At 42.7% G+C, this 25,296-nt stretch overlaps 1 protein-coding gene across 2 annotated transcripts in view; it reads right to left on the bottom strand.

Moving 5' to 3' along the window:
* Positions 1–340: 340 nt before the first annotated feature.
* The window catches only part of mgat3b (beta-1,4-mannosyl-glycoprotein 4-beta-N-acetylglucosaminyltransferase b), an 82,637-nt gene continuing 57,681 nt past the window's right edge, over positions 341–25,296 (bottom strand). The window contains exons 2-5 of one of the 2 annotated variants that reach the window (XM_051946101.1): positions 19,591–20,020; positions 14,796–15,454; positions 12,994–13,276; positions 341–12,818 (exon numbers count right to left, since the gene is read on the bottom strand). In XM_051946101.1, the coding sequence (XP_051802061.1) occupies positions 12,321–12,818; positions 12,994–13,276; positions 14,796–15,454; positions 19,591–20,019 (1,869 nt within the window). In that variant the 5' untranslated portion in view covers position 20,020 and the 3' untranslated portion in view covers positions 341–12,320. The remainder of the gene's footprint in view (positions 12,819–12,993; positions 13,277–14,795; positions 15,455–19,590; positions 20,021–25,296) is intronic. The other variant, XM_051946102.1, reaches the window with a different exon arrangement.

The raw sequence follows: 25,296 nt of genomic DNA, 5'->3' as shown, positions 1-25,296 counted from the left end.
GTAATGATGTGTGTTGCAGTGCTGCCCTCTAGTGAGATGAGAGATGGATGATGCAAATCACAGTAATCTATTAACAGTGTAGAACATCCACACACACACACACACACACACACACACACACACACACACACACACACACACACACACACACACACACACACACACACACACACACACACACACACACACACACACACACACACACACACACACACACACACACACACACACACACACACACACACACACACACACACACACACACACACACACACACACACACACACACACACACACACACACACACACACACGCTTTGAAGTCAAACGGACAGCGGTGCTTAAAATTTTAAAATTAATTTATTATATGTCTTTGTCATAGAACTCATTACTTTTTGTTCATGGTTAACATACAGCCGTTCATATTGAGAACAAATGATTTTTTTATTCATCATTTTCAATTAACTTAGAAATGTACACTCTTCTTTGTGACCCCCCCGCAGAGGAGAAAAATATCCTTTTTTCAAAAGTATCTTCTCGCATGTGTTTTTCTCCCCCCCGAGGGAAAAGGCCGTCTGCCTTCTCCTCTTCATCTCCAGTTCCTTTTCTCTTCATTTGGATGAACGAATGTAGGCGCAAGGGAACACCTGAACACACTGGCACAATGATGAACACAGGCAAAGGGCTGATGTGCATCGGGAGCTGAACACAGAGCCACTAAACAACGCATCCAGTCTCTTTTACTCATCTGTCACGCACACATACAGTAAGCTGCAGAACACACACACACATTTTCCCACAGAGACCCATCAAATCATTTCAAAATAACAGCACAAAATACAAAAAAAAAAAAAAAAAAACAACCCCAGAAACAAAATGAAGCCCCAACAATGATATAAAAAATAAAACTATGCGACCATTTACAATCATTATCAGTGCATGGGGACAGAGGGAGGCAGGGCATAGAGGTTGCGTTATTGTATGTTATCACAATGTGTAGCAGGGCTCGCTCATGTGCAGCCACTGTGCCAAAAATAAAACAGTAATGTCCAGTCATGCTCCTCCTGCTTTTGGAAATGTGTTCCTGAAAAGGTGTGACCGTTTTTTTTTTGTTTTTGTTTTTAAAAACGGGGGCATGGTGTGATCTCATCGTTTATAAAATAAAAGACAAAGTGCTGCAACCCATTCAGATTCACCAGGATTTTATCCGATAGAGATACACCAAAACAACTAACCTGCTTTCATTAGCCCTCTCCCATTGTAAACCATATTTTTTTCTTCTCTTTTCAACACAACAAAGTCTATAAAGAAATGGAGGGCTTATTCTGGCAAACCGGCGGGCGGTTGGAGAGGATTAGATGGATATGGAACTGGCAAACAGCCCTGTTGGTTAATTGGCTGCAGACAGTACTCTGCCCCGGGGACATTAGACCGGGTGGCAGCACCACACCGAGTGCCACTCATCTGCCAAGACTGTATTGTTGTGTGTCTGTGTGTGAACAACATGGTGTCTTTTGTCGGTATTTTTCGCCCTTTTTCAAGGACAGGATGGACGGAAGGCGGAAGAAGGGAGTGTGGATGTGTGCTATTTGGGAGGACCAGCAGATCGCCTCCTAGTGGTCACCGTGTGAGGACAGGCCAGTGTGCGTGTGTGTGTGTGTGTGTGAATAGATGCAGACGATGCTTCACTAAGCAGCAGCTATCACCATGATTTTCTACTTTATTCTCCAGTTGGCACAGAATTCATCAATTTTCTCAGATAAACACTTTGTCAAATTGTGTCTTATCTTAAAGAATCACAGAATTCCCAGATTAGTCAAGTAAAGACAGGAAACTCCTGTTTTGAAAACAAGTATTTTTGGAACTCTGCTGGGCTTTTTCATGCTCACCACGGTCAGTTTCTGCTTAGTGAAGCCGTCCTACAACAAACACCAGTGACTGATCAGCTAGAGTGAAACTCCGCATTATTAATAGTTAAAAAAAAAAAATCTGAACCCTGTTTAAGATACATACATTGCCTGACTAGCTAACAATTACATCCTTTATCAAAATCAAAAATAAAACAGTATACATCCCCCATATATATATTTATGTATGCATAAAAACAAAAAAAAAGCACATCCCTCCAGTAAGGTGCAATTCATAGTTTTACAGACAGAATTACTCTTATGCAGTTCAGCATGCAACTCAAACAAAAAGCTTTTTCCCAAATATATATATTTTAGTTTTGTGACATCTTTGTCTGTTTGGAGGGGGAAAACACACACAGAGGATATCAGTGATAACAGAAGCAGAAAAAAAAAGCATCAAACCAGCACCGCTTTGCTGTGTGACGGACTCAGAAGACCGAAAGAAAAGATGAGGGCAAAAATGGCAGTTTCTTTTTTTGCCTTCTGTTTCCTGGGTTGTTCTCGGGTCATGACTCCAGCCCGAACCGGTTCTGAGTGGCTGAGTGATGACAAAAATGTTTTTTGGTCACACAATGGTCAGCCTTCACAGCGATCACGTGACAGCGAGGGCTCAAACAGAGCGCCTACAGTGGTCTGACTGTTTGACCAGCAGAAGACATGGCTGCTATCAGACCAAAAAGAAAAAAAACAACAAAAAACAGAGACTGTACTGTGTGTGCGTGTGTTTGCGTCATTGTGAGAATGTATGTGTGTGTGTAGTTATCTGCGAGTGCAACTGCCATGTGTGCATAAAAAAAAAATCAAAGAAAAACAGTGGAAGAATATATCAGAACAAAAAAAGCAACCCATAAATCAAGTGGTGATGCTGTTAAGGTCACGAGGAAAAGATGATGTCACAAAAACAACAAAACAAGATGGCCGCCACAGTATGAAGTCCCCTTTATGTCATCGGAGGAGGTAAAAGATCTGTGAGGTGGAGTGGAAGTCTATCTTAGCAGGAGGCTCACACATTCACTCACCGCCTTAAAAAGATATTAAATATGAAGCTGCCAAGTGGATGAAATTACAAATAAGAAAGTACAAAAACAAAGTTAAACAGAAAAACAGACACTGGTCACCTATCCCTCTCTGTTTCTCAGGCCTCCACCAAAAGCAATATTAAAACTTTTAAAATCAAACCCCAAAAAGGAAGGACACATCGATTGACTTCACATAAAAGCATAAGCGCAAACCAAAACAAAGAGGGGAGACGCTCTAAATGTGGAAAGTCTGATTGTAAGGATCACGCCCTCCCTCTTTCCATCTCGGTCTCCGTTTCTGATTGCGAGGAATTCAAACCCCCTCTGGAGGCTGCTCCCTCAGTCTCCCCTCCCCTTCATTTGCTTTTTTCTAACCCAGTCACCCTCGTTCTCTGTGTCCGTCTCAACTCAGGTTGGGCTGCAAAGGAGCGGCAGGTTTCCGAGAATTGCAGGGAACCTCGACTTACAAAGCAGACGGCGCACAAACCGCACAAAGAGGAATCAACCTACACAACAAACATGGGCGAGAGTATACAGATCTCTGCGTGTGGGCTGCAGTCTGAAATAGTACGTTAAATGCTCACATTTATTTTCCAATCAGCCTCTTTCCATGCATGGACTATTTTCTACCAAAGTCAGCACAGTTTTGACCGTTTCACACTAGAAAGTCCTGTTTCTTCTACTTTATTTCAGGTTTTGTTACAGGGTGGGACTAAGGTAGAAAAAGTGATGTCATATATTATTTGCACCAGTCAGGATGTAGAAATATCTGATGAATTTTGTTGTCTTAGATTCTTAATAAATAGTGCCTACTCATGTGTTTACTTTGTTGCATATATCATCATGACATAGAAATACTTTGGGTTTCAGGGGCTTTAGGATTTCCCATATTTGGAACTAAAGGAGCCAAACTGAGACCATGCGCTGTCAGAGATGTCTGTATACTTTTGGCCACATCGTGTTGTCTGTCACACACAAACACTCATCCCTCCAGTTTCTGACGGCATTTGATCTGCAGCCAGGTGTCAGCTTGTCTGTTTGCCCGACTTTTCGCGAGCGTATGTGTCACAGCGTCCATCTGTCTCCGCGGCGCCGCACCGACTTTCATCTTTTGATCTGCCCCGTCACAACATATGGACTCCTGGACCAGACGCGTCCCACACCCACCCCGAAGCCGGCAATCTGTCCTGGAAGGCATTCACGAGAGCTATGACTCCTGACTTACCAACACTTGTGCGCACACACACCTCTCCAATACACTCCAGACACATTCATGTGATAAAGCCTGACATGTTTACAGAAGCAGCGTTTCCTGGTCTTCGTTACAAATGTTTCCACTGTTTCACATTCAACGCTGCGTAACTGAATTAGTCGCTTTGCTGAGGCGGCGCTCGCTTCGTTGTGCGATAGAGAAAATTCTTTCCCACAGTTTGGCTGCTCTTTCTGAGCAGAACTGGACTGGAGCCAATTGATTTACTCATTAGCGAGACTGTAAACAAAAGGAAGGTACTACTCCTCAGTGGAAGAAACACTTTCTAATGCGGTGAAGGATTAGTTCAGTTTTGGTTTTATTAGCCAGGTTTTGAGATATCAGCATCCAGCTCTGAATGCTTAAAGAGAATGGAGCATCTATTGTGGGATTCATAAAAACAATCACTCTTTTATTCCACATGATCCATAAAACACACCGTCAGTAGCTGTCATGAGGACAATTTCTGCGGTAGAAAGTCTTTTGAAGGAAAACCACTATCAATATTGTATTAGGGTGGAGTCAGGAAAATAAAATCTTATCTCGAAATCTAGGCAGATAAAACTAAGTTCAGATAATGTAGCATTGCAAAGGAGTGGGAACATGCTTCACTTTTCTTATGTGAGTGGACTGACCCTTTAGCACGACTTATTTGCATCACAACAGGTGTAATATGACCAGATCCAGGCATTAAGCACCAACCAAGCACAGAAAAGCGGATTCGGCCGTGCACTTGTTTGGCTGCACTGCTTGTGGTCGGAGTGTTTTCCAATCAGCGGTGACACATCGATGCAGCTGTCGCAGCAAATGCGATTGCTCAGGCTGTGGAATGTGCATGCTTTCCGTCACTAGCATGAAGAGAATAACAACATGTTTACAGCCAAGACGACAGCCTGTTGGGAGACATGCGCTGGGCCCCATTTCCAAATCCTTTTACAAGAAGCTAATTTCTTGATTTGAAGCGGTGGAGTGTTCAGCCTGATTTAGCCACAATGTTCTTCACAGTTATGGACTTCGGAATGAATTAGCTGAAAAGTCACACGAAGCAAAGAAGACCGTACACCTTTGCCATACCGCTTTCAAGAGCCATGCAAGGAGCCATCAAAAAGAAAGAAGAAAGAAACGGACAAAGTAAAAAAGAGAGGGATCCCAGTAAAATGGGCCCTCTTTCCTCTGCACCCCCACACCCTCCTCTCTTTGATTTCCGGCCTGCTTGCCGCTAATGTTTCTTGGAAAAGATCAATGGGTGGAAGCCACAGCTCTGGCGGGGGTCCAGAGCTGTGAAGGCATGTAAGCGCCGTGGACAAGCAGCCAGTCAGCTACTCTGTGAGCACAACAACAGATGGGGGGTGATGGTGGGGAAACGCAGCCCTGCAGAAACACATCTGTACAGAATACACACTCACACGCTGAACGCTCCAAACATGTGCTGGCGGTTAGCGTGCGCGTGCTGGAAAACGGGCCGGTCTGACAATGGGGGGCATGAGGGCTGATAGTGATCTATTTAGACTGATGTTTCAGATTTTTCTGGGCTTTAAGATATAATTAAGAGCAACCTCACCAATTCTATTGTCAGTTTAATTAAACATTACCACGGCGGCCCGATGATGCCATGGTGATGTCACTGAAGTTAAGTCGACCAGGGCTTGAAAACTTTCTTTTATAATTTAGAACAAATAACTTGTTTTGTAAACTGGAGTATTTACAAGGCAAAGAAGTAAAAACATGTGACCCAACGTAAGATCCTGTGTTTGGAGGCCGTCTCTGCTCCTGCTGCATCAATTCTGTGTTTTGATGGGACGCAGGATACTAAATCACTGGGGTGCCCGTTTAGGCCTTTAGGTGTGTGAATCATGTGAAGATATGTTCTTAAATAAACGATCATTTTTGCCAAATAAAATATTAAATGGAACTGATGATTTCATCTGTGACCACCCTCGCAGAACGATGGAAATGATTCTTGAGAAAACACCCGCTGACTGCGCTTTCATGCTAACTTTAGACCACTGCACTTTCAACCACAAATCTTCCAAATGGCTATTTCCTCTTGCTGATATCAATAACTGAAAGCAAATAAAGCTGGCACCGTGCTGTTACCTAGCAACGCAACTCCAAACCTGTCTGCAGCAGTATCACTCTGTCTCCTTTACAGTTCTGCATTTTACACTTAATTTATTCCCTCTGTTCTAATCAACTGAAGCAAGCGGCTCAGAGAAAACGGATCAAATTAAGAGCCGGAGCTTGTATCTTTGGGGAAACGACAAAAACGCCGAAAATGCTGTGACATCCTGAAGGCTATGCTGATATGGTTAAAGACTGCTTATTAGCAGGGCCCTAGTGGTAGAATAAAAGCCTACCTCCATTGATTGGGATGCACTGAAAACCAATCTGCAATCACTACACAATCTGCAGCATGTGGCGTTTAATTCTGATCATTTTTTTCATTATAATAGAGGAACATAACTGTCTGATTTGAAAGTAATTTGTTCAATTTGTCAGTTTTGTCTTTAAACCACACTAATGTAAACAGCACTTAAATAAACTGTAAGAATTATAAAACGGACCAAAAATGAACCATTTGCTGGAAGCAGATGTAAAAACAGAAATATTCTGTGCTTCAGAGATTTTTCAGCTCAACTGAGCTGAACTGCAGGCTGTATTTACACAAACCTGACATCAAATTAAAGATGGAAGTAATTAAATATCTAAAGTATGTGGAACACCCATTTTTCCAGTATTGGTTACAGATTTGGGCAAAACTACATGTGTTCATTCCAGTTTTTAAACATTTTTTGTGCAATAAATAATGGAAAGAATATGTATATTTGTGTTTTAGGATTAATGTCAATATAAGAGTGGATAATGTGACAGAAGCAGGAAACGCCCACAAACTGCTAGAGGTTCAGGGGGTTAAATTAAATCAGAAGACTGCGTGTTTGTTGTACAGCGTAAGTCCCTTTAGTGAGAGATTTGTCTGTCATTTTATAGCGGGTTACAACCTTCTGTTTGCTTGCATTTAAATGATGTCTTAAAAAAAAAAAAATCAATAAGGTAGACCTTAAACGTTTTCTTGCCACCTCAGAGCGGTTTCATTTAATTCGATTGTTGCAAGCCCACTTTTTAAAGCTGTCCATCTAGCAGTACTCAAAGTTGCACAGTGTTAATTACAGTCGTTGTGAATTAACAGCTTCATGCGGCGTTTAAGCAGGTTATGAGCTGCAGAGTTACTTTCAAGCTCAATCTACAAAGCAGCAGTAAAGCTGACAAACTGAATGGTTAAAAATATTATTCAAAAATACAGGTTTCCGCCTATGTTTTGGTGTTTCATTTGACAGGTTGCTCTATACAACAAAGATGCCAAACGTCTTTCCTCTGGACTCTAAATCATGCTCTGCCCATAAAAGTCGCACCGCAGGCTTAACGATCAGTTTGCTAGCTTTACCATGGGGGGTGCGTTTGTTTTCATTCTTGGGTCATACAGGCGGATGTCGGACTCATAGCGGCTCTGTGTTAATACGGTGCTGAATGAGGGATCCATGTTCCAGATTCAATCAGAGAGGAAGCCTAGTTTTCATGCACTAACAGGTGAAAAGTCTGTAAACGCTGAGGCACAGCTGCATGAATTCTGCTTCAGAATTTAAGTGATGGGTAAATAGTGTTTAGACACATTTAACCTCCACTACAGCCCTGGTTATTGCTTTATTGATTTTAGGTTTGATCATGAGAAAAACTGACAGCAAGCTACAGGTCAGAGCAGCGATTAGTCTGTCCGCTAACAAATCTGTCAGACTTTAAGCACCTTCTAAGCGGCCACAATCTGCTGGAGTGTCCTTGAGCAAGACAGACCCTCCTCTTTGGATATCGGCCTCTTTGAATCCATTGCACGCCCATCGAGGCGGCTCAGACGCCGCTCCAGTCTTTCAACATCACAACCTCATCTTTACTTAAACTGTCACCGGTTTATAGATTTTCTTTCACAGAGGAGATGAGCTGCTCCCTTCATTTGGACGGTTTTCATTTCATCACCGCGATGACTCTCCCTCATCAAAGTGAAAAATCAAAGCCGTTCGGTCAAGCTTATTACCTCCCTCCCCTCCTCTGTGTCATAACCGCGCTTCATCCAATAAGACTGTCACTGGGAGCGGTGCTGGAAGGATTATTTCCTAAATGTCTCTTTCTGGATTCCACTCTCCATAGAGCAAGCGATGGCTTTGTATGAGAAAGGACTGCTTATTTTTTTTTTGTATATTTGTGTTCCTGTTTTTGCTCAGTCCAAAAAAAAAAAAAAAAAAAAAAAAGGCTTCTCATGTCATTCAACAAACAAAAAAACCCGCTTTTCCTGTCTAGCTTTTCTGCTTTTCATGCAAATTGTCTGCATACTGGGATGGGCCAGTCAAATCAACAAAAAGACACAAACAAACAGTAAGAAAAATAAAGGTGTGTGCAGGGTAATGGTGTACGCTGTGTGTGTGTGACTATTCTCAGCTCTGCAGTGCTGTGACATTTACCGAAAATGACTGAGCAATGAGAGAGCTTGCATTTCATACTCATGTCAGGTTCTGCCGGTGGAGCTAAGTGGAAAACTATGCTGTGATTTCTCCAATCGTATGCCCTCTGCACTCCCTCACCTCTTATCCTATTCTCCTCCTATCCTGGCTGATGACCTCAGGCTGTGGGGGATCGAAGGGACTCATCAGAGGGATTGTTGCCATGGCGATAATAGGGAAACAGTCCAAGTAAGAAGCAACCTGACTTGTCTTTTACCACGCCAGACACCCTTATCTGGCATGAGTCACTCTGTCTGTTGCACACATACAGAAATGATTTTAAAATTGTGGAGCATACATGGGGATACACAAACACGCACACTGCTCACCAGATGTACGGCCTGATTGCAGCAGGCTGAGAGCTGGGAGTTAACTTCAGTTAAATGCCTCTTGGCAGGGATTAAACACAAACACACACCCCAGTTCTTGACGAGTTGAACCGACACCCCTGTGGTCACATTTCAGAGATGGCATTTAACTTTAAAGCACAAACTTAGTTTTGCAAACGGCAGCACGGAGCTGTGAGAGTGAACCCATTTTTTAACCAAGAAAGAGGCTGCGGTTTGAGGCCTTGAAGTCAGAGGGAAGAGGGCAAAATTGTTTGTTTGGCGTAATTCAAATGAGACTACTTTGGTCAGTTTCGTGTTCACTGCTGACATCAGAAAACATCCATCTATGATATTTTGCTAGAAAAGCTCAAAAGTATTCATTAATTCAGCAGGGGATGTGCCCCTGCCTGGATATGTGCCACAAAATCATCAAAAAATGAAGCAGATAAAAAGGAAGTGCTTTAATGCAAAATGGCCCACTGCCTGAATTCATGATTTAATATCTCTAAAGCATCCACTCTGTTAAAGTGTTAACTCAGGGCCCAAGTTGCCCACCTCTCTTTAACATTCATCACTCGTTTCGTTTTTGTTCCATCAGCTGTGATCAATCATTATTTCTTTAAAAGGTAGAAAATCTAATTCAGAAATAAGAAGTGTTAAATGGTGCATTGCCGTCGCCTCTTTTCTTGCCTCATGTCAAATCCTATTTAAAGCTCATTTCTCTGCAGCCCCTCTGGGTTTGGATGGCAGTTTGGCTCTCAACACCAACACCAAACCCCTTAACAGCTGCCGCCACAGACCACGCACAGGCCCGACACAACTGTCAGCGGCCTGTTGGTTAATCGCATTTTCCCACCAAGAGCTTACAGCCATGAAGAGCCAGCATGGTGGTGAACTGAGGGACAGAAATGCTTAACATGTTAAGCATGTTTTAGCTTTGTTACTGTGTTATCAATCCGGCTTTTAGGGGTTTAGATCGGCAACATCTAAAAAAAGACAAACTTTAACGTCTGATTCAAGGACACTTTAAGCAGGTGGAAAAAAGAGCATTCTGTACCGAGACGATCTCTGTCAGTGCCTTGTTTGTAAGTGGAATTAAAGCTACAACATTAAACTTTTATCATACGGTTTTGATAGCTTCTCAGTCCTATCCTGGCCCCTCTACAACTTTTTATTCCTCCTGAGGAGTTCTCCACCTTGAAACAGCGTCTCGCCCGAAGCCGAGGTAAACAGCATCTCCAAAGCCCAGACAAGCGCTGAAGGAGCAGATGGCGGATACAGTCAATCTGCAGTTAAGAGAAAAATCAATGCATGCACTGTTGTTTGATCGGTGCTTGTCTGCTCCATGTATAGCCTTTTTTTTCTACTGCTCTGTAGCATTGTAAACATTGCTGCTACATTCTCCTTGCCCATCACAACAATGGAACGCGGCTCCCTGCTGGCCTCAGCCCACATCACACACAACCACAGAAGTACGCTCACCAAAATGTCTGCGACATTGTCGACGAGTGCCAAACGATTCGGGGTGGGGATTCAGGCACCTAGGCACACTTCGCCAGCTGTCTACGGCACAGAGAAGGCCTGTCTAAATGTTCTGTGGGCAAACTGAAGGCATGATAACGGCTGAACTGTCCGGAAGGAGAGAAATGAGCCATGGAGAAGATAAATAGACTCCCGTTATTGAAATGGGCCATTAGCATGAAACAGATATAGAGTAAAAGGAGGGAGAGCGAGTGCAAGTCTGTGAACGCATCAGTGAAGGAAAGTCACAGGACGAGTTTCACCATTTCTGACACAAAGTAGAATCGTTGGAGAAAAAATAATGAGCAAAATGAAGAGTGAACAAAACATCCCCTGCTAATGGGGATTATGAGGAAACAAACTGGGAAGAGCAACACTGCCTGCATAAAGAGAGGATGGGAGAAAGAACAAGCTTAGAAAAGCCATTTTTAGTCTGTTAGTGGCAGCTGGGTAGAAAGCAGAATATTTAATCAAGGGGACTCACAGTTGGGGTTGACCTCGTCTGAACGCTGCAGCTCCTTGCCCGATGTGAACCCACCCACTCATCTTAACAACACTCATCCCGTCTCTCTACTTCACATACCGTAGTTTCCAAGGAAACTAAGTTATTCCAGCTGCTGGATAGTCAGAGAGATGAAAAACTGAAGGGTGATCTTACCCCAACTGGTCTTGATTGTTCTCAGATCGGACGAACAATAACGACAATAACCGCCTCAGATGCCATCGACGGGGTATGATTTATTCAGAGCTCTGGGAAACACACATCCCTGCAATACTCGTACGTCTGCAGACACTTTTCTTTCCATCACCACCGCTCTCTTCCGCCTTCATTATCGTCCTTTTTCTCTTGCCGTCTGTCCCTCTTATTTCCGCTTGCTGATTTTATGCCTCCTTCACAGCCCAAAACCTCATGTTGTGACACAAAGACTGACCAAGCACACCTTTGTTTTTCTTTCTCTCTCTTTTTTTTTTTAACAAACGCACAGACAGATCTAAGGTGCATGAAGATGAATGTGAGCATATGTATGAGCTGAAACATCTCCACTGAGTCATTCCCTTTCATTTGGCGGTTGGTACTCCAGCGGGGGGGTTTAAATAGGAGTTGTAATTTTCTACTGCGACCCAAGAAAAAATGTAATATCTGAACATGAGTCTGTTTCTGGAAGTAGGTCACCAAATATGACAGGAAGACATCTGAAGGTAGAGAGTGAAGAGGGAACGTCAGCCGGTCTGTAAACTTTAGTAAACACGGACAGAAAAAAAAAAAAAAAAATGTCCTTCACTTCACAAGTTTCTCATCTCCACAGGTTCCACATGTCTGCAAAATATCCCTGGCTTTTCACTGAAGCTGCCCCATTCTCTCAGAGAACAGGCGTGTCGAATTGGCGGGTGAAGAAAGGGAGGACAGGGGCGGGGTGGCAGAAAGAGTTAGCTTGGCGTCTCCCTCAAAAAGGGAGGAATGAGGAAATCTATGATTTTGTTTATCCAGTGCTTGCATCCTCTTGATGCTTTCTCTGTAGATCCATGGCGGATATGATTCAGTGTTCCCTTTTTTGACCCCAAAGAAATGATTTTTAAGAGATTTTAAACCTGCAACATCAGTGCTGCCTGGCGGAGATACATAGTTTTGCTCCTACAAGAGCTGTAAATCATCAGTACCGTTCCACCCCAAAAACTCAGTGCAGAGGCCTTACTTGGACCCTACTAGTTATTTCACATATTTGTTTTTTCCCCCCAACTGAACTCCTAGCGCTCATTCAGTCTGGACGCTTTGTTGTAAGGGTTCTCCAGGAGGTAGTGGTACCTGTCATAATGCTCCAGCATGTACTTGGGGGCGTACATGTGCTCTTTGGGGTCCGCGGGAGGATATTCCTGCAGGGAGCCATCAAACCAGCCCCCTGTCCGGATCAGATCGCGGATGTAGTTGAGGTCACGTTTGTCCTCGTAGTCGCCCCACCGCGGGAAGTCTCCGTTCTGCGCCGACACCAGCTTGAAGTAGATCCCCTCGGGCGTAAAGCACCAGGAGCAGTGCCACCCAGCAAAGTGGAAGGGGCTGCCCACCGACCACTGCACCAGGATGTGGCCCGTGTCATTCTCATACTTACGGAAACCCGGCATGGTGTAATATTCACGACGGCGCAGTTTGATACCGTCGCCATCATAGACCTCGCGGAGCATCCCCAACGTGCAGCCTGAAACCACTTCTAGAGACCCAAACTGCTTCCAGAAAAAGCCATACAAAGACTGGACACAGAGAGAGAAGAAAATGTAATAGAATTGTGGGAAAAAAAGCGAAATATGGTTCATCTGTTGCATGCATTCCTAAATGTAATCGGCGGACGCACAGCTGCTTCACTACAACTACAAAAGATCTAAATTTCATGCATCACGCGTTCTCTCACAGCTGACATGATGTTACCTTGCGCATGTGGATGGCAAAAGGTTCTGTCCAGCCATCAAACAGTTTAAGGAACAGGAGGCCCTCGTGTGCCGGGATTTCATCTGCGTCGTTGATGACGAACACATCGTCTGATCTTGCGCCCACCACCCTGGACATGCCGTTGCGTGTCAGGAAGGTCCGCAAGTAATCATCAGCAATCCAGCCGTCCTGCCGACCGCCTTCTGGGAAGTGGTCAAGGAACACGTACAGGATCTTGTGTCGTATGTAGTCATACGTACCGTTGAGAAGGAGCCGCAGGAAACTGGAGAGATCACAAATATCATTAGGTGGTTTATTTAGCCAGAAACATTGCAGTGTATTTGTTGACTATTCTCCAAAGCTGCTGCTGTCAGATCTTCTAATGTATTTTACCTACTGCTTCATGAGGTTGTTGGTTTCCAGTCTTTACCACATTGTGGATCAGTGTTACTAAATGCTGAAAACATGCTTTAGTCTATGACAGTGTACATTCATACTTAACAAATCGCTCTGTATCATGTAATATTGCAGTTCCTTGAAAATGTAGTGCAGATTTTAACCAGCCAGCTTGTGCTTGAACCTATTCTGTTATTTTTTGAGTATGTATTTTAATCAGTAGACATGTGGGCTGAGTTTGCTGCTATTTCAATTGCTGACGTTTGGCGATTGTACCATGAAATGCAGCAGAAAATCTATTTCTTAAAACATGATTAAAATTCTGCTTTGAACACCGTTTGAGGAAATCGATTTGACACATTTGTTGGACTTCAAGAATCCATAATAAGGCGATACACAATCAACATAACTGTCTCGTATTAGAAGTCTAGTGGCTTTAAACTACACTGTCATGCATGCGACTTTGAAAAAAAAAATGACTAGACACTTGATGTTTACTGTCATGGATTATGCAGCTCAAGAAGATTTGAAAGGCTGTGAATTGATTTTTAAACAATTTTCTATGGAACAGAAAAAAAACACTTCGAAATTGGCATTTGGAAAGAAAATGGAAATAAAAAGCAGAAAAGATAAAGAACAACAGGTCGGAAAGGCACTTGTCTGACAAATGACGCCTTTCAGTACAGAAAAGCCACTTACCACACACCAAACTGAATGCAGGAACAACGTTATTAACCTGCTGATATGCATAGCAAAAGACAGTGCTCACTGAATGTAGCTGCTCTCATGGAGTGTCACATCCTGTGATTGAACATACCAATCTCCCCATTGAAGGCTACACGCTGAGTCAATCGTGTCTCTCGTCATAATCTGGTGTAAAATTGCTCTTGAGACATTTCATGTTGTTGCCAAAGGAACCTAACTGTAATTGTTATTCAAGACACTGATTGTCCAGAAGCATGAAGGGTGGCTGTAAAAAAAAGACTGCAAGCTGTTAGCAGTAACTACTCATCACACCAGCAGTGTCACAACTTGGCAAAATTTGGGATTATGCGTAACTGTTGAGTTTTAAACTGCTGAATGGGGCTTCTCTGGTGTGCAGTGTGACCTAAAAAACTCCTTTATGGATATTGAAACAAAGTGGCTTGATGTGCATGTGTATAGATGTTCTTCTCATGACACTGTAATACCAGTACCACCATGGCGTCTTTCATCCAGCTTTAAGTTTGCTGAGAGCGCATTTGATTTTACCATGCTCTACTACCAGGTGCAAAGAGAGTCATCTACTGATGGCCACAGAGCAGCTCAGTAGGGGATTACACATCTCACTGAAATACAACTTAACCTCAAGGGCATAGCTTTCATAATCTCCACACATGCACCAGTTCAAAAAATTTGTGTCTTACCTGAGGGGCCGCTTCTCTCCGTATGCAGTAAAGTTGGATTCACATACAAGGAACAGGTCTACGGCCTGGGCGAGCTCATGAAAGCGTACATGCAGCAGGTCAAACTCGTGGTTTACATTGATGGCATTGATCACCCTCCGTGGAGTCTCTCTGGGTGTGAGTCGCTCCTTGGTTGGCAGGTTTGAATGGTACACCATGGTGGGAACCCCACAGTAAGGTCCGTGCCATCCCGGCCGGCAAACACACTTGACCAGTCGCTTCCCATTGCCCCTGGCCTTCACCTTGGCTTTTGGGGCTATGGAAGATTGCTGTTGGAGCTCCAGAGGTTTCCGTTGCCCGGCAGCTCCACCTCGACCAGCTCCCCCGGCTCCGTTAGCCACAGCACCCCCTGGCTTTCCAGAGTACTCCTTAGGGGTGGCCACCTCCGTCCCTTGTCTGAAGCAAAGGGCTCCAGCTTTGGTGCGGACAAAGTAAGGTGTTTTGTCGTCTTGAAGCTGGTGAGTACGGGTGTGGAGGTCACCCATTGATTCTACAGGGTCTGGCAGTTGTTCATGGGCAAACACCACCACGTGCTCCTTTCCTGCAAACGGTACCTCTGGCCCGGCAGGCTGGGCCGGGTGGCCGGGGTTCCGCAGATTCAAGTGGTCTTCAACTCTCTTCTGGAAAAAAAAGGGCAATGATGGGACACAGTTATGGTGACCTCCCCTTCAAAAAATACAGTAAGTCTCAGTGCCACAATTAATTAAACTGTACACCGACGATAGGCATAAAGTAATGAAGGGAACTGATAATTACACCACAGCTGATTAAAGTAGAAGGGAAAATATTGTAACTTAAAGTGACACTAAGGTGCCTTTTGATAGTGCCTACTCATTGAAATACCACCTACATATTAGCTTGTAAAACGTGTGTTTCTGAATCAGTGTAATTACTTTGAAATGTTTATATAAAGAGTAATCATGCAACAAAAGCCTTGTAGTAGTTTCCTTGAAACTGAGAGGTGCTCTTGGCCCCTTGAGAACAAATTCAAAGATGGTTTAATGACAGGGCACAAGTAAAAAACAAAAACAAGAGTTCTGTGAAAGAAAAGACAAAGACTGGGGATGCACTTTTCAGGCTTTTTTGTCCGTTTTCCACCAGTTTTGGACATCCATCCATCCATCCATCCTCTATACACCGCTTTATCCTCATTAGGGTCATGGGGGGTGCTGGAGTCTATCCCAGCTGACTCAGGTGAAGGCAGGGGACACCCTGGACAGGTCGCCAGTCTGTCACAGGGCTACATATACAGACACACAATCACTCTCACATTCACACCTACGGACAATTTAGAGTAATCAATTAACCTCAGCATATTTTTGGACTGTGGGAGGAAGCTGGAGTACCCGGAGAAAACCCACGCATGCACAGGGAGAACATGCGAACTCCATGCAGAAAGATCCCAGGCCCAGGGCCGAATTTGAACCGGGGATCTTCTTGCTGCAAGGAGAAAGTGCTAACCACGACCTCACTGTGAAGCCCAGTTTTGGACATTTTTACAGCAAATGATGATCCCCAGTGGTGCTTTATCAGATGAAATTTGGCTCATAATATTACCTCCCAAGCATCACATTAACGTCAAAGACTAATCTGAGTCAGTCGGCTGATTTCAGGGTTGGATTTTGAGTCCTCGGCCTCTCCACACGCTGAAGTGTCCTCGCACAAAACACTTGTAGAACCGCTAATGTTGCTAGTTGAAACAGTGCAAAGTATTAACCTTTTGAAGCAAAGTGTACACTTGTAATTGTTTGTTGCACTCTGCATTCATAGATGTTGTGTAAACGTGCGCATTAATGCACAATGCAGTTATATTAGCAATAACGTATCTTAAAAAGTGCAGTGACTACACTGTTGGGTTACCAGGTAATGTGAGCGGATGCAAAGGCAGAGAAACCAGCCTGCTGTTAACGTTTAGGAATATCCACCAATAACAGTGCGGCTAACAAACTCACAACGACACCTTATCATTGCAACATTGGTTTCCAAGGAATTGCTTCTTTAGAAACCCATTTGGCGTCCGCTCCCTTTACAGCCGGCCATGTGCTCTCGGATAAGTGATAACATGGCGGCTTTCTTTGTCTCTGAGGCGCCATGACAATGAATGTGGGAACTTGCTGAAGGTTGAACATTGTTTGCTCAGTGATAAAATAGAATGATAGCAGGGGACAGATGGAAGAAGAGATGCGATCAATAAAGAATGAGGCAATGTTACATTAGAACGAGCTGAAAAGGGTTCCTAAAACATCCTGCCACAGAGAGCAGCAAAATAGACCTCAGCACCACCTTCCGAGCTCAGGCTTTAGAAAAAGTAGCCTGTGATAAGAGATTTTAGCTAATCACAAGGTTTTTCGTTTAAACAGCAACAAAGTCCACAGTAAGAGCAGGATGTGGTGGAGGAACACGGTAACCTGGATTTTTGTTTAGAAGATTGGGGTCACAAATTAAGGTTGGCTTTTAGTGTGAAACCATTTTTTTCCCCACATGTCTTTTACTGTATCTTTAACTTGATCACAAAGGACCTGAGTGACAGTCTTATGCGTACATCAATATAAACACATTCAGTCTGTGCGCAATAAAACAACCACAGACACCAGATACAAGAAACCTGAACATCATGTTTGTGAAGATTTAACTCGGTAACGCTAAGAAATGTAACGTGCTCTTCATACTTCAGAGGCTTGAGAAGCTGCACATGGATTCAGCAAACCGTGCGAAAGTGATCCTTGATAAAAACAGCGACAGCAGAAGATGCAATATGATCAGAAGATGATAAAAACTTGTAGGCTTAGTGCACAGTTTGATAAATGCGGTATAGTCTGTGGTAAATGCTTACTGTATAAATGTTACTTTACAGCTTCTCAGACATCTGTGACAGTGCTTTAAAGCATATGGGTCACATTCATGCTCTTTTTACTTATTGTCCTGACATGGTGACATGAGCATGGATTCAACTGTCCACAATGCGAAAGCACCGACTTTAAACAAAGGGCTTGTGATCAGGTTTAGATACTGTCTTATTGCATTATTAATTCACACTCTTTGAAATCATCTCCCAGCAGGTTTATGCATTTTTTTTTCCATGTTTGTTGCATTTCCAGCAGTAACTCAGTAAGTTTCACATAGGAACAGCAGGAAACTCAGTCACTTTAAGCTGACTGGTTTTATCCTTAATTTTTACATAACTCTTATAAATTCAGACCACAAATAACAGTGAAGGGTCTTAATCTTAATTTCTAAACTTGTTAGGTGCATTTGTAATGAAGTTGTTGCTTTGAATGTACGTATAAGTAACAGTGACTAGACGTGACTTGTTTTTAGCTTCGTCTTTTAAAGGACTGTGTAGGCTCTCAGTTAACCAGAGCTTGGTAATCCTAAGTGGATTTCTTTCTTTTATATCACCACATAAAGCATAAGGAAATGGACGCAGGTCTTTTATGTGAAACTGGGATGGACCGTCTGTGCCGTTACTCTCTGCTCTGCTGCTGGTGGAGAGGAGAGGCTGCTCAATCAACTCATTTGCTCATACAAAGCTAATTAGTCAATCATTACCCAGAATTTGTGTTTGTTCTTATCGTATTGGCAACACTTTGCAGAAATTAGCATAATGATCACTCTGGTTGTGTAAAACATACTGGCTGGGGTTAAAGAAGGAACAGAGTACTGTCTGTGAGAATGCAGCAGAATGTCCCATTTCTACAAGTTTGTGTCCAACTTGTTGAACAGGTGTTTGATAAACTGCATGCACTGCCTCCATTCTGGTGAATTTTGCTGCGGATATGGTTAAACAAGCTGTCATGAACTGGACTATTTCCTCTTCCTCGTGTGTGCGCGTGCTGTGAATTTTGCTTTCAGTGATGTTATTAGTCCACAGCATGCTTTGCAGAACTTCACTTCACATTAACTTATTATAGCATCCTTGCTGTGACCTCCACTGGGGACCCCAGGTTAGGAATCACGGCATTAACCCGTTGCACTTCACCGGTTTGAGATCTGCATAAGCATTTCCTTAAATGCCTAAAGCTGCAAACGCGATTATACAAACACTATACGCCGATGGAAAGCTTAGATTCTCATGAATCCGCCGGTATAAACCACTTTCAGATGTGATTACCACAGCGGGTGAGAAAAACACATTTGTCCGACAAACAACGAATATCCATCCATCCGTTCTCTATACACGGCTTTAACGTACACCGCGCGACTCACATTTGCGGGTTCATTATTACACACAGATGAAAATATTCCACAAAAAACGGCCATAATCCAACCTTGGACATCCAGATGAAACGAGCCAGTAAACTATTTTGTCCAAAACATGTCTTGAAGACGGTATATGATCCACGAATTGTTGGTTTTCAAGGAAATGCACCTCGCGATGCGCGTCCAATATTCCCTGTATTTCTCGTCATATTTTTATTTACAAACAAAATATTAGCGATTTTTTTGTACTGAAAATGGCTGGAACTGACTGTACCTTATAGGGCTACGATAACACTTTATATAATATATTGCAGTCCGCTACAACCTCATTAGTGCACAAAATGCACCGCATCTTTCTTGTAGTAAGAGAAAGGTGTTTAACAGTGTTGCCCATCCTTACAATGCAAAAGTCCAACACAACAACAGACAGCTTTAAAATTAAGCTGTTGTTCTACGACTGGGCTGATGTATTAGGCTGCAACACACTCTAGAAGTCATTCTGTTTCTCTCATCTCTCACTGTAAATAAAATTATGCTGACGGTTTATCCACCCCACCTCATTTGGCGCATCTCCCGGCTGGTTTTCCTCTGGTTTCTCCCACGGGTGAGGAGGCGCCGGCTCCTCCCTCTGCCTCATCTCCAGCCCCGCATGGCCAATCACTCCAGGACCTACAACCATGACTCCCCCATTCCCCAGGCCTCCTCCCACAGAACCCGCCATCCCTCTAGCTTTGGTGTCCGACTGGCGGAGAACAGGTAGGGGAGGAGCCTCTTCGGGGGAGGCCGGGCTGAGCGGGGTGGCAGCCACACCTTTCTCCCTCCAGAAGAAGCCGGTGACCATGATGAAGGACTTGATGTTGGGGTATGGAGCGGAGAGCTCGCGTAGCAGGGAGACGTAGTGGAGGGCCTTGTAGTAGTGGAGGAAGGAGATGACGCACAGACCCACCGTGCACAGCAAGAACACCCTGTGCCGCCGCATTTTCATCCTGGAAGGGAAGAAACGAAGAAACAAGGGTCAGACTAATATCAAAAACAAATTTCCGCTGTAGAGTATTTTCTCTAATCCCATCTGCATCGTTTACCTTCGTGGTTAAATCACAATTAATGTAAGCGTAATGGCCTGTGGGGCTGGTAAATAGGTCGAGAAAAAAGAAAAAGGAAATTTGCCACCCTTTGGTTTTGGTAAGAACAACTGACAAGAAGAATAAAACACAAATCTGCAGTTTATACTTCAAGATAGCACACTGTTCACTGACTTTTCAGTTTCACCTGTAAGTACAAGAACGCAGCTGAGAGGGAATCAATACAAAGGAAAAAAAAAAGAGAGAAAAAAGATGTTGGGAGTATGATGTTTACAGACGCAACAAGCCTCATGGATGTATGCCCTTTGGTTTTTTCTGTGCAAGCATAATGGAGTAGATTGATTCAATTAAGGAGGATTTGATATGAGCTGAATGAAATAATTAGGTGTGGGTATTGTCAAACAATTCATAATAATAGCCTTTGTTTTTATTTTCCACTGTTGTCTGACAGTATAATTAATGTTGGATCAACTGGTTCCTATCACTCTCATTAGCAGCCAAACACAGGCAGCTGTTAGAAGTGAAAAAACTCACCGAATTATTACTGCCGAGCATCAAACAGTGCAGTGACAACGTCTGCAGTTTCATGGCGAACATAATGGAGCATTAAGCAGATAAGTAGCCGTATAATTTTCTAAAGAGTTGGAGGAGGCCAAATAAGAGCTAAAACAGGGATTGCATTCATCAGATGGTCCTGGGCCTTTTTCATGAATGGTCAGTTATTATCGAAGATGTAAATGTGAAATGTCTTTTCACTGAAACACATTCTTTTCTTCTGTAGCACTACATAATTGAGCTCAGTGGCTTCAGTCCGGTTTCCAGCGGCCGTAAGGGCTTTAAAAGCATTTGGAATGGTTTGTTCTTACAAAAAAATGCGGTTTGTGAACTATGTGGAGTTTGCATGTCAGATCAAAGCAGCACAGTGCAAAGCATGAGCACCTGAGAGGAAAACACACAGGTGCTTTTCAACACGGAGGCATTTTACATCATGTTAGCTTCCATCTCACTCTCCGCTCACATACACAGTATTTTAATACGGCTGAATTCTCAAAAAAAGCCGTCTTCATTTACATATTCTGTTCATGTCGTCAGAAGGTGTGAAACGGAAACACAGGCCATTCACACCGGATACCTCAAGCTGCTGCTCTGCACCACTGAAATTCTAACCTCATTACCAGAACAACATCTGATGAACTCACCACGAGACAATGGCTGCTACAACAACAGACAACAACAACACAATAAGGAGAAAAGCAGTTGCCTTATAGCTGCTCCGTGTGTTTAAGCATCACATGGCACAGTTGTTGCCATTCTGTGTCCAGCTGCTCTATGGATCTCTGAATTGCTCCCAGGAGACAAATAAAATTTTTAAATTGATTTGAAATATCCATTGCATTTTGTGTAATACACGAAACATTTTTTATCCATTGAAAAAAACCTTTTAAATAGACACTTAGATTTCTCCCCATTCTTTTTAAAATCACCATAGAGGTGCCACTTTAACTTTACACCTTTGCACTTTTCTATGAAAACCTTTTATATTTTGTACTTTACGGCATTACAGCATGGCAAGTAATTTATCAAAATAAAATGAACTCCAATTAACATTAACTATAATAGTTGATATGGGCGGCGCTATATCGCTGGAAACAATTTTAAATAAGTGTACATTTTTAGTCTTTTAGTATTGAAAAATCAAAGTGGCATCAAACAATGTACATATTTATGCGGCTGATAATACTAATGTAATTATGTGACTTAATTCCCGTCCTGTGGCTTTCATAGGATGGACGATACGGGTAAGCATGACGGAGTGAGGAAGCAACACTGTCATTGCATCATTATTTATATATTCTTCAGCTTCTCCCAGAGGAATTGCTTATGTGCACGAGATGAAATAGAAGAATGACAGATGTTGGTGAATACTTGTACTGCTCAAGAATGTGGGAAATGGTGTGTTTCATAATTTGCTAAGTGTGCATATTTAAGAGTTGTATTGGTTCTGAGGAATAGGAAGGTCAAGAGCATCATTACCACGGTGTGACTGCAATGAAAGAAAGAGTAGAAAAGTCCAGAATCGATAAGAAGGAGCTTATGCTTTATTCTACTTATTATTCATGTGTTTGAATGCAAGGATGATCAAGACATAAGGTGATTGATAATAAAAGTACAGACAGTTTTTGATAATAAAGGTAGGGTGATATCAGCTAAAATGGGCCACTTTTTGGTAAATCGCTTGAAGCACTAACAAAAAACCATGTATTCTATTAAAATGTGGTTTTATGGCTAGTAATGGTTGTTTTCTTTTAATTTTGCATTGAAATTATCTGGTAAATAGGATTGTTTAGTTCCTACAGGTCTTGATACGTCAGCTGTGCCAATTTTTTTACACAAGCAAAGTTCAGGTAAAATGGGCCAGCTGATCAGGTAAAATGGGCCAGCTGATCAGGTAAAATGGGCCAGCTGATCAGGTAAAATGGGCCAGCTGATCAGGTAAAATGGGCCAGCTGATCAGGTAAAATGGGACGCTTATCAGGTAAGTTGGGCCAGTCCAACTACAAAGGGATAGTTATCAATTTTTACTGTAAAAAAAAAAAGTCAATATAGCAACGTACCCCTTCCTCCTTGCCTCATCCTTCTCTCTTTTCCTCTCTGGTCCTTGTTCCTCCTCTCTTCATCTATCCTCAACTGTTCTCTCACTTTCTGTCTCCTCTGCTTGTCTCCTTTCTTCCTCCATCTCTCAGTCCCTCTCTCTTTTCCTCTCACTTGCTTCTTGTTTGCCATACTAACTGCAGATAAAGTCAGTGGATTGTTACTGAAAACACTGATCATCATTGTTTTTAGGCAGATGCATCCTTTTCACATAAATGCCTACTCCGTTCCCTTCAAATGTGTACATGTGTGCATGTGTGACTGACAACAAGGGTGGCCCATTTTAGCTGAAACCAGGGGGACCAACTTACCTGAATAGGTTCAGCTAAATTGGGCCACTAACAAAAACGTCAATCTTTGAAAAAAAAAAAAGTCCAAATATCAAACTTTAAGCATTATTTCTGATAGGTGTCATCAAGACAGATATTACACATCAAAAATTTTATATATACACGTTTCTTTAATTGACTTATCATCCTTATAATTTTTATCAGAAATTCTTATGGCAGTCCACTCACCACGCAGTTTTCTGGTGCAGTGTGGATTTGAATCTTATCTCCGTTCACAAAAACAACCACAGACCAATAAAATCTGTTGTTTCATGTTAAGTACAGTTGTGGCAAACATTTGAGACCATTTGCTGTCATTGGCTCTAAAAATCAGAGGGGCGAGGACATCCAAAGCTTAAATGGCCCATTTTACCTGATGGCCCAATTTAGCTGATATCACCCTACAGATAGTTTTTGACGTAGGCCGTAATCAGTAAAGAACATGAGCGTGTTGTGTGTGCAGTCTCTAATCTCGCTTTGCAGCGGTGAAGTCATTCCTACGAGAGCGATAATGACAAAACATCAGCTGTGACAGAGGAGAGCGGACCAACGCAGCACCGGAGGGGGCGGCCAGCCCAGATAGACAGCTATACACACTGTTAGAGTATAAGAAGACTGGGTCAGGTACAGTTAGCAGTCTGATTCCATCTGAACTGACTGAACACTTGTTGGTTAGGGACAGAGGATTCAGGCCCAGAGCTCTGTATCGCACATTCAATTTTGCTGTAATAAATACTTTTGATTTTAAGAAGAAGTCTCCTGACTACTCCATCAAAAGAACTGGGTGGAAACAGCCTTACACATATTCTGTTGGTTTTTAATTGTAGGATAGGCTGATTTCCAACAAGAATACTATAATACGCCAGACTAACTGCACAGAAAAGTTATCTATTTGTACACCTCTGCATAGCTATATCACAAATATTTCATATTTAAAAATTGACTGAAATAGAAAAGTGGTTTCAAAGCCACTGACTGTGCACATCTGCGTTCGCTTTTGAGTAGGATTTCCTTTTTAGCCCGGCACACGCACTACGGTCAACACAGCACCGCTTACACAGCAGGAGTTATTCTTGCACTTGAATCCTTTTTTTAAAAAACTGTTGGACATCTGAACGCATTGAGCCTACAGCGGTCTGGGGTACAAAGAACAAAACACTAAGGTAAGGGAGTAAAAGAGCCAAGTTTGCCAGCCACCTCCTATAGGAACGCATCACATGAATGTGAAGCAGCAAAGTTCAGCTCAGCCCCTACTGGATGTGAAATGAGTGTGAAGGAGGACAGGACGAGGAGAGGGAGAGAGGGTTAAGACAGGGGAGGAGAGGTGAGGTTTGGAGAAGGTGCTGTGAGGGAATGAGAAGAGCAATGAATGGAGCAGGACTTACAAGTTAGAAAACCTGCGATGACTGGAAAACATTTTAATACACCTGCAATTTTCATACGGTCGAATCACATGAACGTGGTTACAGAACGAGCTGCTATAAATCTCTACATGTCTGCCCAAGGCTTCACATAAAATAAATAAATGCCACAAAGACGGAGAAGGATATGGGAAGTTCTCTGACCAACTAAAAATCAGTCAAAGCACAGTTTTTGGGGATGTACTGCAAAAACTCAAAATATTACCAAGTCTATTTGTCTTATTTTTAGTCAAACTGTCTCATCCCTCTGGATTTAAGATAAATTCTGTAAACAAGTGGCATTTCAGCAAGATGGAGGGATTTGTTTTCAGACAATGCTTCTTAAAAATCTTGTGAAGTCAAACAATCTTGAAATTATCTTCTTTCAACCCTCCTGTCGTTTTAAAGTTTGAAAATGTGGAAAAAAAAATTACATTTTCACAGTGAAACTTCCACATACTCACACAAAAAACAAACTTTTTTGTGAGATTTTTGAACATTTTACGGTGGAAAAAAAAGAAATGTTAAAAAAAATGTTTCTTTAAGAACATTCAGGAAAAGAAAAATCTACCAAAATCCAGCGAATTTCGCCGGATTTTGGTAGATTTTTCTCCCCGAATGTTCTACTACTGACATTACAGACAAGACACACTCCATATTTGCAGTTATTCTTTGTTATCTTACTTTAATTTGTAATAAATTGCCTGATCCTCCCGTCCTTTTGTTGTGGCATTGAGCCGGGTTATGACAGTGTATTACTGAAGCAAAGCGCCACCACATCTCCCACATCCTTTCTTCA

This window comes from Acanthochromis polyacanthus, chromosome 3, assembly GCF_021347895.1.
Source record: "Acanthochromis polyacanthus isolate Apoly-LR-REF ecotype Palm Island chromosome 3, KAUST_Apoly_ChrSc, whole genome shotgun sequence".
Classification (NCBI taxonomy): Eukaryota; Metazoa; Chordata; class Actinopteri; family Pomacentridae; genus Acanthochromis; species Acanthochromis polyacanthus.
The sequence above is the reverse complement of the archived record's forward strand: the minus strand, read 5'-3'. Positions and strand labels throughout refer to the sequence as shown.